Consider the following 15,642-nt stretch of genomic DNA (forward strand, 5'->3'; position numbering starts at 1 on the left):
AACAAAAAGACAGAATCATTTGTTTCTGAGGATCTGATTGTCATCCTGCCCTGTGTGTGGACTCTTGCTCCCCCCACTTTCAGGGAGCTGCCTCCTCTTTAGCATATTAGTACACCTTTCTAACTGTTGGAACACTTCATAACATACACCTATATTTTGACAGCAGATTGGTACATGTTTGTCACCTGAAAGCCTTAAGTTTTAGATTTCATCTCATGTTTTCACAGGCTTAGACTTAAAGTATTTTATCTTCAGCCCAACTTTCATGAGTTCAATCCTGTCACTTTTCACCAGTTACGCAGTTTCCATGAGTTATTGGAGACTTCACTGGCTCTGATGCTGAGCCTTCCTGGGTGATCTCTGGCTATTTAATATAAAAAATGTGTTCAAGTGATTTAAAATTCATTTTATCTGTTAAGACCCTGTCAGAAACCATATGTACTGTAACATTATGTACATTTCAAATTTTCTACAACTGGAACCTGGTTGAAATTCGTCTTTACTGACTTGTAAGAAGCGACAGACAGGCAGTGTTCAAAGTGCTGGAGGCCCAGCCCCAGTTGTTACTGTATTGGGCTGGCAGTTTCAAACATGTGCAGGCCCTTATGGACTCCAGTAAATTACTAGTATCTGTCAATTTTGTTTCAACTGGAATGTTTCCCCTTTCTTCTATGTTAAGGTTTGGGAATCATCCATGATCCATCATGTTACGATTAAGTTCTTACAGTTTCATTTCCTGGTATTTCAGCACTTTGGCATAACTACTGCAAAAGCTGCTGAAGGTGGGTGGTAAGACTCGCTGACTTGGTTGACACATCTCATCATAGCCCAATAGCGTAGATAAATGCTTGTGAAGTTAAACACTGGACTGTTAGGTCCAGACTCAATTATTTACAGATAGCTGCCATAAAGCTGGAATACTGCTGAGTGTAATGTTAAACAACAAATCAGCTAATCTACAACTGTGGATGCCAGTCATGGACTGAAAATCAAGATGAAAATCTTAGCAAGACTTACTTCATGACTAACTTTTCATGTCAGTTGTCTCTACAAGCTTGCTCAAATGCAAGCTTCAAAATGTTGCAGGCAATTAGTCAAGGCTCATGCTCTTAAAATCAACAACACCACATGGAAACAATGACAGATTTAATATTTACATGATAAATCAATGACAGACAATTGTGGTCAAACGATGTACAAACAATTCATTCCATTACCAACACTGAGGGCTGAATGGTTGTTCATCCATGTACTTTCACCAGTTGTAATTGTCTCATACAAGCTTGAGAAAATCAGAGAAGATACGTAAGTAAATTACTAAATATACTTATATACATCTTTTTGTGTAAAGATATGCACTGACTCAACATTTTTAGTGCTGTTTTCTGTTACATTATGTCCCTTACAATTTCTTAGAAACAAATGCTACTATTTCACACACTAGCATGATTAGGCACTGATGAATAGCCACTTCTAACTCAGTCTTCAGGTCATCTTAAACTAGTGGGTTATTGCAAATAGCTATATGTTGGTAGAGAAGGATTTTCACTCGCATGGGACAAATGGGCTGGTGACTAACCCTGATTTATGTAAGGATGCACAAGTTGACATCACTCTGCTAAATGCCGCCAGATTGATATACAAAACATACTAACTCTCATCAACAACATCCCATTCATACACTTCCCATTACCTCAAATATGAAAAAAAACAACACTTGTTTTCATATCTTGCAATCAGTTGTACCTCAAACTTCATAATCATGACTCCTTAACACATACATCTCAATAAAAGTTAAAGACCACCCAATACTTTCATATTACTACATAATAGGTCCTGCTGTAACACATAGCAATAAAATCATGAAAGAACATTTATGAAACATTTTATGAGTTATACATAGACATGTGAGGTATTAGGTATTCACAGCAATAGTTTTCAAAATTAATGAAATAAGACAATGGAAATCTTTGTATCTTTTCAAAATAACCACATAAGCAAGTTTCTGTGACATAATTGTCAAAATGAAAACTATCACACTACTAACATGGTGACATACAGACAGGATAGACAAAGATTATTAAAAATTACAGGAAACAACAGATTTGCTACTTTGCAAACTTTGTCTTTGTACATTCACAGGAAATGAAGATGATAGTAAAAATAAACATGTATACTTCATCTGAACAAAAGAATTTCAATCTTGTCCTGCTTTGTGCTGATGTCCATCATGACTGTTCACAAAACAACGGCATGTTCTGCCTGCATGCCATCACTCACTCACCCATCATTCATCCACACACTACAACACAGTTCACTTTTCTTTGGATGCCATATGCCGCATTAACTGGCTTGTCAGTTTCTCCAGTTTCTTCACATCCTGTGCCTGCTCCGTCTTGAACTGCAAACACTGAAAGAAAATATGACTGAATGAACAAGTGAGTTGGGTTATAATGCAGTATTTGAGTTACATCACAGAGTTTTACCAATTACATGATCTGGGTTCCGTGAAGCTTGCCAGCAAGGGTGTTAAGGTGACAAACCATTAAACAAATCACGAAATTTGATACCCAAAACATTAGATTCTGGTGTGCAGTGCTGTAACCAGGATTTCCTTGGTAGAGGCCAGTTTGAAAATGAGGGCTAATAACCAAACATGAAAAACTCCTTTTCATTGTCATTCAATTAGCCAAAATAATTTGATGATAAACTATGTGCATCAAACTTTGTACTGCAGTATTAAGCTCCTTACAGCAATTCATGTTCGACATACTAGAAATGTGCCATAGCTTAGGAAGCCTCGTTTTGAATTCCAGATGTTTCAATATTTTGATTTCAGAATGCTTGTCATCGCTTTCAATGAAAAGAGTTGTGTCTTGAAATTAATTATGGGCCTGATATATTAAAAGATGTTATGAATTATATGTCTGCATCACTGTTGGCACACAAATTCGTAAAGTAAGCACCATGGTAAGCACCCCGATCAGCCTGAATGCCGTAATTATGCAGTCTGCTGCAGCACTGGGTGTGTCCATCGAATGCAGGAAAGCACTTTGAATTGCAGCACCTTAGACAACAGAGCTATCCGAAAACAGTGAGTGAATGAGTTTAGTTTTACGCCGCATTCACCAATATTCCAGCTGTATGTCATCGATCTGTAAATAATCAAGTCTGGACCAGACAATCCAGTGACCAACAACATGAGCATTGATCTGGGACCGATGGGGACCGATGGCATGTGCCAACCAAGTCAGTGAGTCTGACCACCCGATCCTGTTAGTCGCCTCTTACGACATGCAGATTCGCATTTTGTTAGGCAAGGGTTGCCTGTTCTACCCCCTGACCTTCACAGGTATGTAACAATGTGCCCTGTATTACTGACAGTCCTGTAAAAATAACAGTTCTAACTTCTTGACTCACGTTTATATGTTTTCATTATCTGGTCATTGCTTTGAAAGGTTAAAAAATGATTTTTTATCTTTGCTGAAGATGAAATTGCTGATTTGGGCAACTGTAGGGAAAAATGCATAAGCATAGTCGCCTTTTATGGCAAGCTTGGGTTGCTGAAGGCCTATTCTACCCTGGGACCTTCATGGGTCCTATACGAAAACAAAAATTCAGATATCAATGACAGAAATTTAGTAACACTTCATGTATTTGGTGGGAAAGACATGGAGTAATATTGTAAATGTTATTACTAAGATGTGTTTTTCAGATTCAGAAGTAATAATAGAATAATCTAAGTTGAAAAGTAAATCTTTCTACTTCTTTCATATTTATGGTTATTGGACCCATAAACCAAAACTAAAACAAATGACTACTCAAAAAGACTTACACATAAAGGTTATCATGCACTTATACTTACCACTCTATCATCTGTCATTTTCAAAACCAATTTCCCTTCACTGTGACGATACTTTATAACAAATCGACACTGAAATCGGAAATACATGAATTTTCAGGAAAAGCGACAATAGTCAGCCATCAACAAAATTGTTTTATTCTAATGAGAGTGGGTTGTTTTTTATGCCACTTTTAGCAATATTCCATCAACTTCAAGACAGGGGTAACCACAAATTGTCCTTGTACACTGTATCCTGGCCTTTGTCATGACAAGTTAATCACCAAGCAACCGAAGTGCCCTTATTACAATGAGAAGTGGTCAGTGTTGATCTAGCTATTTTCATCTGTTTAAGTTACCCAACTACCTATCATCTACTTGTGTTAAATGTATGACAATCCCATCAAGAAACATATAATTAATCATAAATTCACAGACGTTTTAGTTTCAATTCCAAAGACTCATGACTATTGCTTTTGATTACTATCAAATATCTTGACACTGGCTTAGCCAAACTGAGTGAGCGAGAGAGTTTAGTTTTCCGCCACACTCAGCAATATTTCAGCTATATGGTGGCAGTCTGTAAATAAGGAAGTCTGGACACGACAATCCAGTGATCAACAGCATGAGCACTGATGAGCAGTATTGGGAGCCAATGACTATTGTCAACCAAGTCAGCGATTCCGTTAGTCGCCTCTTACGACTAGCATGGGTTACTGAAGGCCAATAAGAGCACCTTTAGAATACAACACAACAACTTCTCATGAGGACGTTAGGGTTACGTTAACCTAGCCAAACGTAACCCTAACCTAACCCCAACCCTAGTCAACAACAATTACATAAAAAAGTATTATGACGTGTTACTAAAGTTTCTTGTGCTGTATTCTAAAGGTAGGTCGGACAATATTCTCATCCAGAGCTTCATGAAGAGCAGTCTATGTTGTTTAGTGCCTGTCAGCGCATTACCATTCCAGCTGTGACAGTCTATTAGTATTAAAACCTGTAAATATCTGAGACCTGGACAGACATAGCTACATCTGAATGAGTGAGTTTAGTTTTACGCCACACTCAGCAATATTCCAGCTATATGGCTGCGGTCTGTAAATAATCAAGTCTGGACCAGATAATCCAGTGATCAACAGCATGGGCATTGATCTGTGTAAAATTGGGAACCGATGACATGTCAGCAAGTCTGACTACCCGATCCTGTTAGTCACCTCTTACGACAAGCACAGTCGTCTTTTATGGCAAGCATGGGTTGATGAAGGCCTATTCTACCCCAGGACCTTCATGGGTCAGCTACATTTGAGAGAATGTGAGCAAGGATCCCTACAAATGTGTACCTTTATAATCTTGTACGTGCAAATGAACAATGCCCATTTGACATTCTTTATCTATGTATGTGCATCTAAAGTTTGATCTAAATTTGATTCCTGAAAATAACTTAAAAGATTACAGGACCATGATGGGGAACAGCAGCATTGGGCTTCACACATTGTACCAATGTAGGGAATGAAGTCAAAGTCTTAATAATTGAGTCTCATCTTGAGTCGCATAATCATTGACAATGGGATGTTTAAAACATGTTTGTCTAAAACAACATCCAAAATTCTTTACTTCAGAACGTAACACAGTGAAACACTCTTTGCCTCAGTCAAGTAACCTTCCCTGTTGACAAAGCTAACATTTTCAGTCATCAAAGCCTCAGTATATTCATGTAGTTTTCACATCACTTTTATCACAGCTGCTCGCTGAGAACAGTCTTCTCGAATAGTAATCATCTAGGGAGCTGGACAGACAACACAATGAGCAAACACTTAATTAACATAACTAACAAGCCATGTGTATTTCCAAGAACATATGTTTTAGCACCTTTTAACACTTTTCTTTATTCGCTACAAACTTTCGCATAAACATGAATTATTCCATGCTAATTCGGCCTTCTTTACTTCTGTTGAAGTCAAGAATGTGCCATTACAGGAGATGATGTGAGGGTGATGGTCCTGGTGTATTCTTCATTTCCACGCCCTCTGATATTTTTTCTGAACGATTCTGACAACAAACTACTCAATTATAGTCAATGTTCTAAACTTATAAATAATTCCCACAAACTGCATCTCACCCTAGATGGATCGTTGATATATAACCTCTCTGTTGCTTTGGCAAACTCTTCCCACGTATTGAAATAGGTCATTTTAAGTCAAACTGTCGGTGATGAGATCCAAATGATGTTAACTTCTGTTTCAAGCAGATGGACAACTCAGTTCAGCTTCCACGCGCAGCAATCTCGCGGTAACTTCCGGTCTCAAGGACCGAATTTAATAAGCTATACAAATATTATTTTCAGTAGTGTTGTGAGATAATTCATTTTTTATTATACAATTTATACACATATTAGTCATTTACAAGACAACAATTGTTATATATTGCATAATTCATATCATTGAAGTGATACGGACTCAGATATCATGGCGTCTGGGAAGGAAGTGGATTTGTCGCAGTGACCAATTGACAGTTGGACAGAACGTCAAAATTTGGAACTAGTTTTAAATCTCGGTCGCCTTATTTAGTTGTCATATGTTAGGGGCTGATATACACACATTCTTGACTAGTTCCTCTTAGACATTCTTATCATAAAGGAAGAAAATACCTGCCGAGTTAATCCCACATTATTCTCTGCAGAACAAAACAACAACAAAAAACATGAGGTAAGTTGACTGCATTGCTTAAACCGCACCCAGATATGTGATTATAAAGTTCATCGGTACGGCTTAGAATACACTTTATCAAAAGCACGGGTTGATTTACGAAGTTTCCACTCAGATACCGTGTATTTCTTTCAAATGCTAATGGTTTGGATCAAGCTTGTGAGAGATCCTGTGAGCGTTGTTGTAAAGATCCACACGTGTAGGGGAACTGTTATTCAAGAATATTGAAATAGTAGTTTAAACATTAATAGCGACAACATTTTAAATGGTTTATCGAACCAGACCTCTTGATAAATGAGTAAACTGGTGGATCTTATGTCTAGGTTTGGCCATATTGCCTGACTGATAGGCTATGTAACAACTCTCCATGAAACATACATTAGAATAGTTACATAGATGTTATTGCTATAGTTCACACAGTAGCTAGTGAACAAAATGAACATATGGTTAGGAACAGATGATATAAGCATATTTATTATAAGCAGGTGGAAAATAAACAACTGGATGATGTACATCTTGACGGAAGGCCAAATTAATATATAGGCTAATGTTAAAGGGGGAAATACTATATTCTGTGATTAAGGGCAATAACTGGAAAAAAAGATAAATAGTAATGTACTTATAACCAGATTTGTTTATTCATGCATGTACTTTTCGAAAAGTAACACTTGCAAACAGTTAGTAGCTGCTGCAGAATCTCGTTGTAACTATAGTGTAACATAATCATATATTTAGACACATTATTGAATCAGTATTTGTATTTGCAACAGGACCTAGAATTAGACAGGTGCAGGTCTTTCCTTGAGATATTTTCCATGTAACTTTGAAGTTTAGAAGTCATATATAACAGTAATTACCAACACCTTTTCATGCAAATGATCCATGTTAATTGACAACCTCAATGTTAATTGATTAACTGCAGTTAGGTGATGTGTATTTTCAAGCATCGCTAGTTTTGTACATACATTGCCAGTCCAAGTGCAGTTTTTGTATCTTGATGTATTTTAGTTGTGTGAAAATTTTGTGAGTACAAACTATTATGTGGTTTTAAACTGAATTGTCTAATTGTTGATATTGAAGACCGTAATGACTTTCCATTGTATGACAATTAATGATCCCCCAAAGCTGAAACATACAGGATGATCCCCCAAAGCTGAAACATACATGTTATAAATAATGCTCCATTTAGGCAAGGTGTTTGTGCAGCTCATGAAACTCTCATTTGCTAGTTATTCATTTAATACATTTTTTAGTTCTCTTTTCCATGGGCCTCAAACCAGGAAGTCAGACTTTCAGAAATGTTTGGATCTGCTATGGTGAACATTTTGTTTAATTTTGCTCTGCAGGTCCAGAGATTTTTGTCATGCATAAGCATTTTTGTTCACATGTGACAAGAAGTGACTTGTGCTGTGGTATTGCAGTACCCACATTGTCTGAAATATGTGTGTAAGAGGTTACTGGATACAGTTATAGTAAGACAGAGAGGAAATGCTATCTAAATATCTCCTCGAAGAAGAAAGAAGATGGTTGAGTTGCCTGAGGATAAAAGTTCTCACTCATCCTAGCGAACAAGGTTTAGTTACCAGAAGGGTAGCAGTTAGAAAGGGAACTTTGGCGTCTACCTGAATTTGACTTTAGAGCTCTATTTTCATATGTGAGTGCCGGTATATGAAATATTAGTAGCTGAGTTTAAGACTACACAGAATTTTCTTGAGTTTTCTCAGACAAAACCTAGTTTTGATGCACCCTGCCATAACATCGCATGGAAACATTGCTGAAAGTAGAACACAATACTACTCATCCATCTGAAAAGATGGTTGGTCCCTTGGTCCCTTGGTCCTTTGCTCACTTAAAGGATTTACGAAATATGACTGCTGGAACAGCATTTATTTGCTTACTTGTTCAAGTCAATGTTGTCTCCAGACGCATGTCATGGTTTATCTGCACTAGACTCATAACATCTTCATAAAGATGGAAAACAGTATCTATTTTGGTGTGGTAATAAGTGTAATCCTATATTCAGGCATGATCCCACAGAGTATGTCAGTTGACATTGTCCAGTAGCATATTATTATATCTGTTTCCTTTTTGTATTCAGTCATGACATTTAGGTTGCTTAGGTTACTTAGTAATGGTTGGTGGTTGGGTTATTGTACTTCTCATGAACATTTTGTTATTCCAGTCAGTGCTTAAAATCCAACTTATGACACCTCTGTGTATGAAAAACTACAATGCATCGCATAAGTCTATTACATATCTGGGGACACAGGTGGCTCATTTTTCTGAAGAGGCACAATTCATTGTACAAAGTTGCATCCCTTGGGTACACAAGGAATCTATGATGCTTGGTTTGAATCCTTTCTATCAACACTACTCAATGGCTTCATGCATTATGACTGGCTTTTGTACCACAATAAGCAGATATAATTTGAAATAATTTATATATAGTTCGGAGCAACAATAATCCAAAGTCACTCATTGTGATATGCCCAAACAGTATTCCAGGGATGGCAATTTTCTGCACATCTGCGGATTTCCTCTGATTTTGTTTCAAACTGATCAATTTTGTGAATCATCTGAACCCCCATTCGATGACACAATATTACATTTTCAGCTGAAAACCGATTTTCCTTTTGCCATCCCTGGTATTCAAATGATCAGCAGTTACTAATGTAGAGATTCCAGATGAGAATGTAGATCCCTGGTAACCTATTCTTGACCTGTGATATAAGAAAATGGATTGAGTAGTCAGATGTATTGACTAAGCTGATATTCAAGTCATTATTTCATAACTGCATTGATTGATGTTCGGATGTCAATCACTGGATTGTCATGTCAGGCTTTTATTATTGACAGATGACTGTCATGCTGCTGTAATATTGCTGAGCATAACATTACAAAACAATCATCCAAGAGTTCCTTGAAATAAAATACTGACTTCACTTGTATGTTCAGTGTGTTTCATTAAACACCTTTTGTTAACTGCAAGACAGTTCCTTTTTGCAGAATTTCAAAATTTTGATTGAGGAAACTATCATCATATCACATGCGGTTGACTTGAGATTTGTGAATCTCAGAAATTACTTACACTTTAAAATGAGAAAAATATTAATTTTCTTGAGTCTGCATGATGATATTATAATGTGTTCAGGCAATTTATAACAAGGAATAAGTTAACACTTGCTTGAAGGATGCACTCAAAAGAAACTTATATGTATCAGGATGTAAAGCATTTGTTTAAGTGACATCATTCAAAAGATCGATTCACATTTCATGACACAAAGTTATTAACATGATAGACCAGTTTTATGTTCCAAATTCTTGTTCTGGAAGTTGTTTGTCCGTCTCTAAAACAAAACTAATAATTTTTAAAGAAACCCATCATATCATGTGATTTCATCAATTCCTATTTGCTAATAGTTTCTTATCAATAAGACAGGTTCAGCCAAACAGATGGGATGTGTTTAACGACAAACATCATTGATTGAACAAGGATTAAGTTTGTCAATACGTCATTGCACACCCCAAATATTGTAAAACAGGAAGTAAATGTACGTCAGCAAGGTGAAGGTCATTGTTTGATTGATGGATTGACCTGCATGTCCTTACAAACGTCATGTTTGCAAGGTTTAACTAATACTGACTGATTGTAGAAGGTGACAGTCATGTAATATTAGTTCAGACATGTTAAATGTACACCACCAATTTGACTCAAATCTCTGCTAGATTTCCATGCTTTAGGAATGCGAAAGATGTCTGACATGGACATTGACACCTGTCACCTAAAGGTTTCACATGTTCTCTTTTCAAGTTTTTTCTTTAATTCACTTTGCTAGTAATTGTTTGTCAAATATCAATATTCTAATTTCTAGAAAAGAGCTTAATGTTTTAAGCAAAACCTGACCAGAATTAATTAAGTGCATGTGGACATGCATATGTATTTTCAAATGACATGGCAAGTTAAATGTTTCTCATTCAAGGATGTCTGATGTTTTAACTTTGCTTGTCAGCTGATGTTAGATTTTGTCGACAGGATCATTTACCGTGAATGTGTTTTTTAGTTTTGCAGATTTGTCATAATATTTTGAATTGTGTGCAAAATGATCTCACCTATTCTTTATGTTAACTTTATTTCTAGTTTAAAAGGAAATCTAACATTTTGGGAAACACTTTGACAGAGATTTGTCAGTGTCAGAGTGCCTAATTCTCTTGAAGAGTTGTAGGGTGTAAAAGTCTCTGTTTGAGATAGTCATGTGGGTCATCTTGGTGTTATATCATGTTAATGATATTGCCCTAACAACCTGTGTTACATGAAATTTGTAAGCTAACATTGCAAGTTAAGTAATTACCTGAATGCCAAGGGTCAATGAGAGATTGATCATATGACCTGTGTTGGTACTAGGATCGGTGCCTATAAAGTTTGTTGGAATGCCAGTCCTCATAAGTCATCCCTTGTCAATTAATTAGGTATCTTTGAGGAGAGTTGTCATGTTGAACTAGCCAGAAGGTTGTGAGGGCCAGGGAACATGCTGTAGGGGTATATAGTTACACTGCTAAATTTAGCAGACAGGCGGTGCGCCCCCATCCGTTCATACTCTCAAACAGTTTTCCCAGCTAAATATTTACGTGTTACAGAATCATTTCTTGATGAAAACCAACTTACAGGATGCAAAGTTATCCCAGTTACCCTGAATATGAAGAATTGGATGATTTGTTACTGGATCCCGAGGAGGATACTGTGCAAGCCAATGTTTATGGGTTTGTAATTTTGGTTGGAATCTTCCTTGGTTTGTGAAAGATCTGAGATCTTTATTTATTCACATCAGTGGGTGTACATAAGACAAAGAAGATGTGCTCTTGATGCTCCTTTCACTCTCTTTGTCTGATAACTAAAGCATCTAGTCGTAATCATAATGGCTTTCAACTCTGACCTTGTTGTAAAATTGCATTCCCTCTGGGTTCAACTGGTAGACATTTTAGATCTTTATCAATTTAGAAGAACTTCATGTCTCAGAGTCTTGTGGCTGGTTTATGCATGGTTTGTGGCAGTCGCATTTGAATGTTTGTTTTAGTCAGAAATTTAACTCGATTTATGGTTGAATTTGACAGTTGTTAGTCCCCTTTCTGATGAATTCTCAGTAATGTCAGGTCTTTGTTGTAACATAACTTCTTTCATGTTGCAACGTTAAATGAGTCATTCATTGTGCCTGTAACTAAGAACTTCAGTGGTGTGATATGGCAGATTGCAAATTATTTTGGTTTGTGATAAGCTCCATGTAACAATTGTTAATCAATAGCAGCCCCATGGTTACAAGATTAATGTTGTACAGACTTTAAGTTCACACAAAACATGGCTGATGCAGGTTGCTCTCTGGAATGGTAGGTATCAACTATTGTTGTCACCTCCACACTAACCAAACCTCAATAATTTCAGTTTTATTATCATTGTAAATTTTACTATTAGTATTACGGGGAACTACTTGCTGAGTCGGAAGACTGAGGCGTAATTGTACTTGTGTTTGTGAACCATCGGTATTAGTATGTATCAGGAAAGCAGTTACAGGTATTCGGCTGAGAATTGTTATCATTTTCATTTTTCCTATGTATGCAAGAACGCTTTTGATATAGGTGTTTGTGATACATATTTTATATATCCATTGGCTAATATTTCCTGTGTAAATCCCCCTAAAACTATCGGTAATAAATTACTAAATATACTTTTTATGGTAAGGCTCATCTGATATGTTTTGTTTGAAATAACATAGACTCACAAGGGAAACTAATTTTTAATAATTATGATGTTATGTAACACTAAGAATATTTATGTACAGTTAGTGTCCATGTATACAATACAGCCAGTAGCCTTGGTGATAAAGTAGTCATTACACCATAGCTTATTCATTACTACAGGTAACTGGGATACACTCATCCAGGCTCAGTGACTGTTGATTAGTCACACAGCATGGCATTGAAAGAATTTTGTTTGGATTGAGAGGAACTGAAGGAGTAATCCTAAGGAATATAACTGCAGCTATTGTGTTTTGTTTAATGTTGAATAATTAAAAGACTGTGTCAGATTTCCAAACAAAATTATATTATTTTTTTATTTTTCATGCTATAAAAGGAATTATCTTGTTGTTTGTAGTTTAGAATAGTAAGTACAAGTGAAATTATAGTAACTTAAAAGAGGTGAGATCATACTAAAGACATTATATTTTCAAGATGAAATAAATATGCGCTAAGGCTATTACAATTCACTCACATATTCCTTGAATCGAACCATAGCCTGTCTTGAATTCAGTTTGTTATTCATGGTCAGCAGAATCAAATATTAATGAATATTTACAATTTGTTAAGGGAGCATGTTTTACTTGAACCCTTGTGTCCTTTTTCCAAAGTGAGAAATGCATGAATGGAATATGTACCAGCCTTGCAGCATCATGTTAGTTTGCCAAGGCTGCACATGGTACTGTTGACTACAACAATTACATACCAAATTTCAATGTCATGAGATTACTTAATTTCTGAGACAGATTAACACTGTCAGCATAGTCGTTCCATATTGTGCATCAGTCACTTAACTACACTATTATATTCATCAATAATTACTCGTAGTTGTCACCTAACATTCATGATATGTATCTTTCGCCACATAGGATATTCGTTGCAGCCCTCATATACACTTTTGTTGAATCTTCTATTTTCTATTTTTGTCAACATGTTGTAGCATTGACATTTTTTTCACGTTGGTGAACCTTTTTGTATTTTGTCCTTATGTTTACAATGGAAATACGCTGAGGTTATTATATGCTTCATCAAAGGGGTAAAATTAAATGTAGTTGCGACTAATCTTCTCTCAGACAATAGACTGGTCTGTATATCTAGTTCACATCTGTCTGACTTGGTATTGACTTTGTAACTCAGACTACCTTCACATACAAGACCAGCTGATAAAACTATCATCTGTATCTCAACGTAGCCATCTGCACAGAACTTCCAACAGTTATTTTCGTCAAAAGGTTCAAAATGTGCTGAAACTTAATTGATAACAATAATTCATTTTTAGAAAACAATATAATGTTCCGATCATTTTATTTTGACTAACATTAATAACTGTGCAAAGGCTTTGTGACACCTATTTTGAGCCATCAACACTATTCGAAAAGAAATGTCTGGATTTTTTTAAAAGTTAGTTTCCAGATCTTTCATAACCCTTTCTGTTTATGTCCACATGTAGAGCATCCTTTTCTTGTCTTTTAAGTTCTAGTGTTTTGAGCAGTGCCAGAAACATATCTCTTATGTGAATCTGCTTCATTATTGTCTGTTGTATTGTCAATATACATTGAGTTGTATCAGCTTTGTGCTGTAAATTGTCACGGTGACCCAAACACATCTAATAAAGCCATAAAGCACATCTGCTTGTCTGACAGGCAATAACTCTACAGCAAAAATGTTTTGATGCTTCCTGAAATGAAATCTGAGGTCATTCACTAACGTTTTTAGTTCAAAGCATTTGATTTCTGTTTCAGTGTCAGTGGAATGGTTTAGGCCAATAAAATATAAAAAATATTGTTGGAGAGGATTGTTTGATAGCCCTAATGAAATTTTATAGATGAATTATATAAAGGAAATTATATTTTGCTTTTAATGATACTGTGTTACACTTTTAATGAAGGCACATGCCATTCTGTATTAGTATATAATAATATACTGTATATACTCTTCCAGTGTGAGGGCAATAGGCTTAAATGTCAAGGACATAGTTCATCTCTGTATAAAAGTTTCTAAAGAGTTCAAGATAAGCTGTGAGTAAGAGAAGATACTACTTTATTGTCCATATATGATATGGATCAGGATATTATGATTCTGTGAGCATCCTGTACTGCATCGTTAGGTTAGATGGTGTCCAACCATCCTCCCTCTACACTGCAGCCATGTTGAAGGCTAACCTTCTGTTGGTGTGTTGAACATGTTGACTCTGGTTGTTTACCTGCATTACCTTGATTACCCAACACCTGCCAGTCCTCCCTCCCTGGCCCTTTATCTCACTGTTGTTATACACACCGCTTGTGTTAATTACAGCAGCCTTTTCCAACATGACGAGAACATAAGGATCCTGTTTTCTTTTCCATTGGTTCTAATTTCAATCAAGAGTGTGTTTGTAGTGTTGTTAGGGATAGGCTTGATACATTTGATTTTCCTCATATTTGTGCATGGTGTTGGTGTTGACATGACCTGTGTTCATTTTTCCCTACAGTTGCCCAAATCAGCAATCTCATCTTCAGCAAAGTTGAAATAAATCATTTTTTAGCCTTTCAAAGCAACAACCTGATAATGACAACATATAAATGTGAGTCAAGAAGTTACAAGTGTTATTTTTACATTACTGTCAATAATACACTACAGGGCACATCGTTACGGGCCTGTGAAGGTCAGGGGGTAGAACGGGCCTTCAGCAACCCTTGCCTAACATAAATGCAAATCTGCATGTCTTAAGAGGCGACTAACGGGTGGTTTGGCTCGCTGACTTGGTTGGCACATGTCATCGGTTCCCATTTGCACAGATCAGCACTCATGCTGTTGGTCACTGGATTGTGTGGTCCAGATTCGATTATTTACAGACTGCCACCATATAGCTGGAATATTGCTGTGTGCGGCATGAAACTAAACTCAATCACTCACTCCATTGTGACATCAGAAATGAATGTTTTTCAATGATTTCTTTCTGTTTGCTTGTATTTCACCCTAACCTCATATGAATGTGTAGCATATACACTTTTACATGTAACTTTGCTTACATGGGCATATCTGCATATATACGAAACTCTGTCATATGAATGCGTAGCATATACACTTTTACATGTAACTTTGCTTACATGGGCATATCTGCATATATACGAAACTCTATCATATGAATGTGTAGCATATATACTTTTACATGTAACTTTGCTTACATGGGCATATCTGCATATATACGAAACTCTGTCATATGAATGTGTAGCATATACACTTTTACATGGAACTTTGCTTACATGGGCATATCTGCATATATACAAAACAACTCTGTCATATGAATGGGGCTTAGTCATACAG

The 15,642-nt window shown here is 36.3% G+C and overlaps 2 protein-coding genes across 5 annotated transcripts in view; one reads left to right on the plus strand and one right to left on the minus strand.

Moving 5' to 3' along the window:
- Positions 1–1,131: 1,131 nt before the first annotated feature.
- Positions 1,132–6,114, minus strand: LOC137294490 (signal recognition particle 9 kDa protein-like). Its single transcript, XM_067825518.1, has 3 exons — positions 5,964–6,114; positions 3,866–3,934; positions 1,132–2,410 (listed from the first exon to the last, which is right to left on the minus strand). Exons 1-3 carry the CDS (start codon positions 6,033–6,035, stop codon positions 2,315–2,317), a joined length of 237 nt encoding a protein of 78 aa, XP_067681619.1. The 5' UTR covers positions 6,036–6,114; the 3' UTR covers positions 1,132–2,314.
- A 182-nt stretch (positions 6,115–6,296) lies between these two features.
- Positions 6,297–15,642, plus strand: part of LOC137295409 (vasodilator-stimulated phosphoprotein-like) — a 52,704-nt gene continuing 43,358 nt past the window's right edge. For 2 of the 4 annotated variants that reach the window (XM_067826766.1, XM_067826768.1), the window contains exon 1: positions 6,297–6,549. In XM_067826766.1, the coding sequence (XP_067682867.1) occupies positions 6,545–6,549 (5 nt within the window). In that variant the 5' untranslated portion in view covers positions 6,297–6,544. The remainder of the gene's footprint in view (positions 6,550–15,642) is intronic. The other 2 variants (XM_067826769.1, XM_067826767.1) reach the window with 2 other exon arrangements.

The sequence above is a fragment of the Haliotis asinina genome, chromosome 8 (assembly GCF_037392515.1).
Source record: "Haliotis asinina isolate JCU_RB_2024 chromosome 8, JCU_Hal_asi_v2, whole genome shotgun sequence".
NCBI classification, from domain to species: domain Eukaryota; kingdom Metazoa; phylum Mollusca; class Gastropoda; order Lepetellida; family Haliotidae; genus Haliotis; species Haliotis asinina.

Coding starts and splice junctions, on each gene's coding strand:
- LOC137294490 (XM_067825518.1), bottom strand. CDS start 6,035: ATGACCTATTTCAATACGTGGGAAGAGTTTGCCAAAGCAACAGAGAGG. Junction 3,935..5,963: donor ATATCAACGATCCATCTAGG/GTGAGATGCAGT, acceptor TTCCGATTTCAG/TGTCGATTTGTTATAAAGTA. Junction 2,411..3,865: donor AAATGACAGATGATAGAGTG/GTAAGTATAAGT, acceptor ATTTTCTTTCAG/TGTTTGCAGTTCAAGACGGA.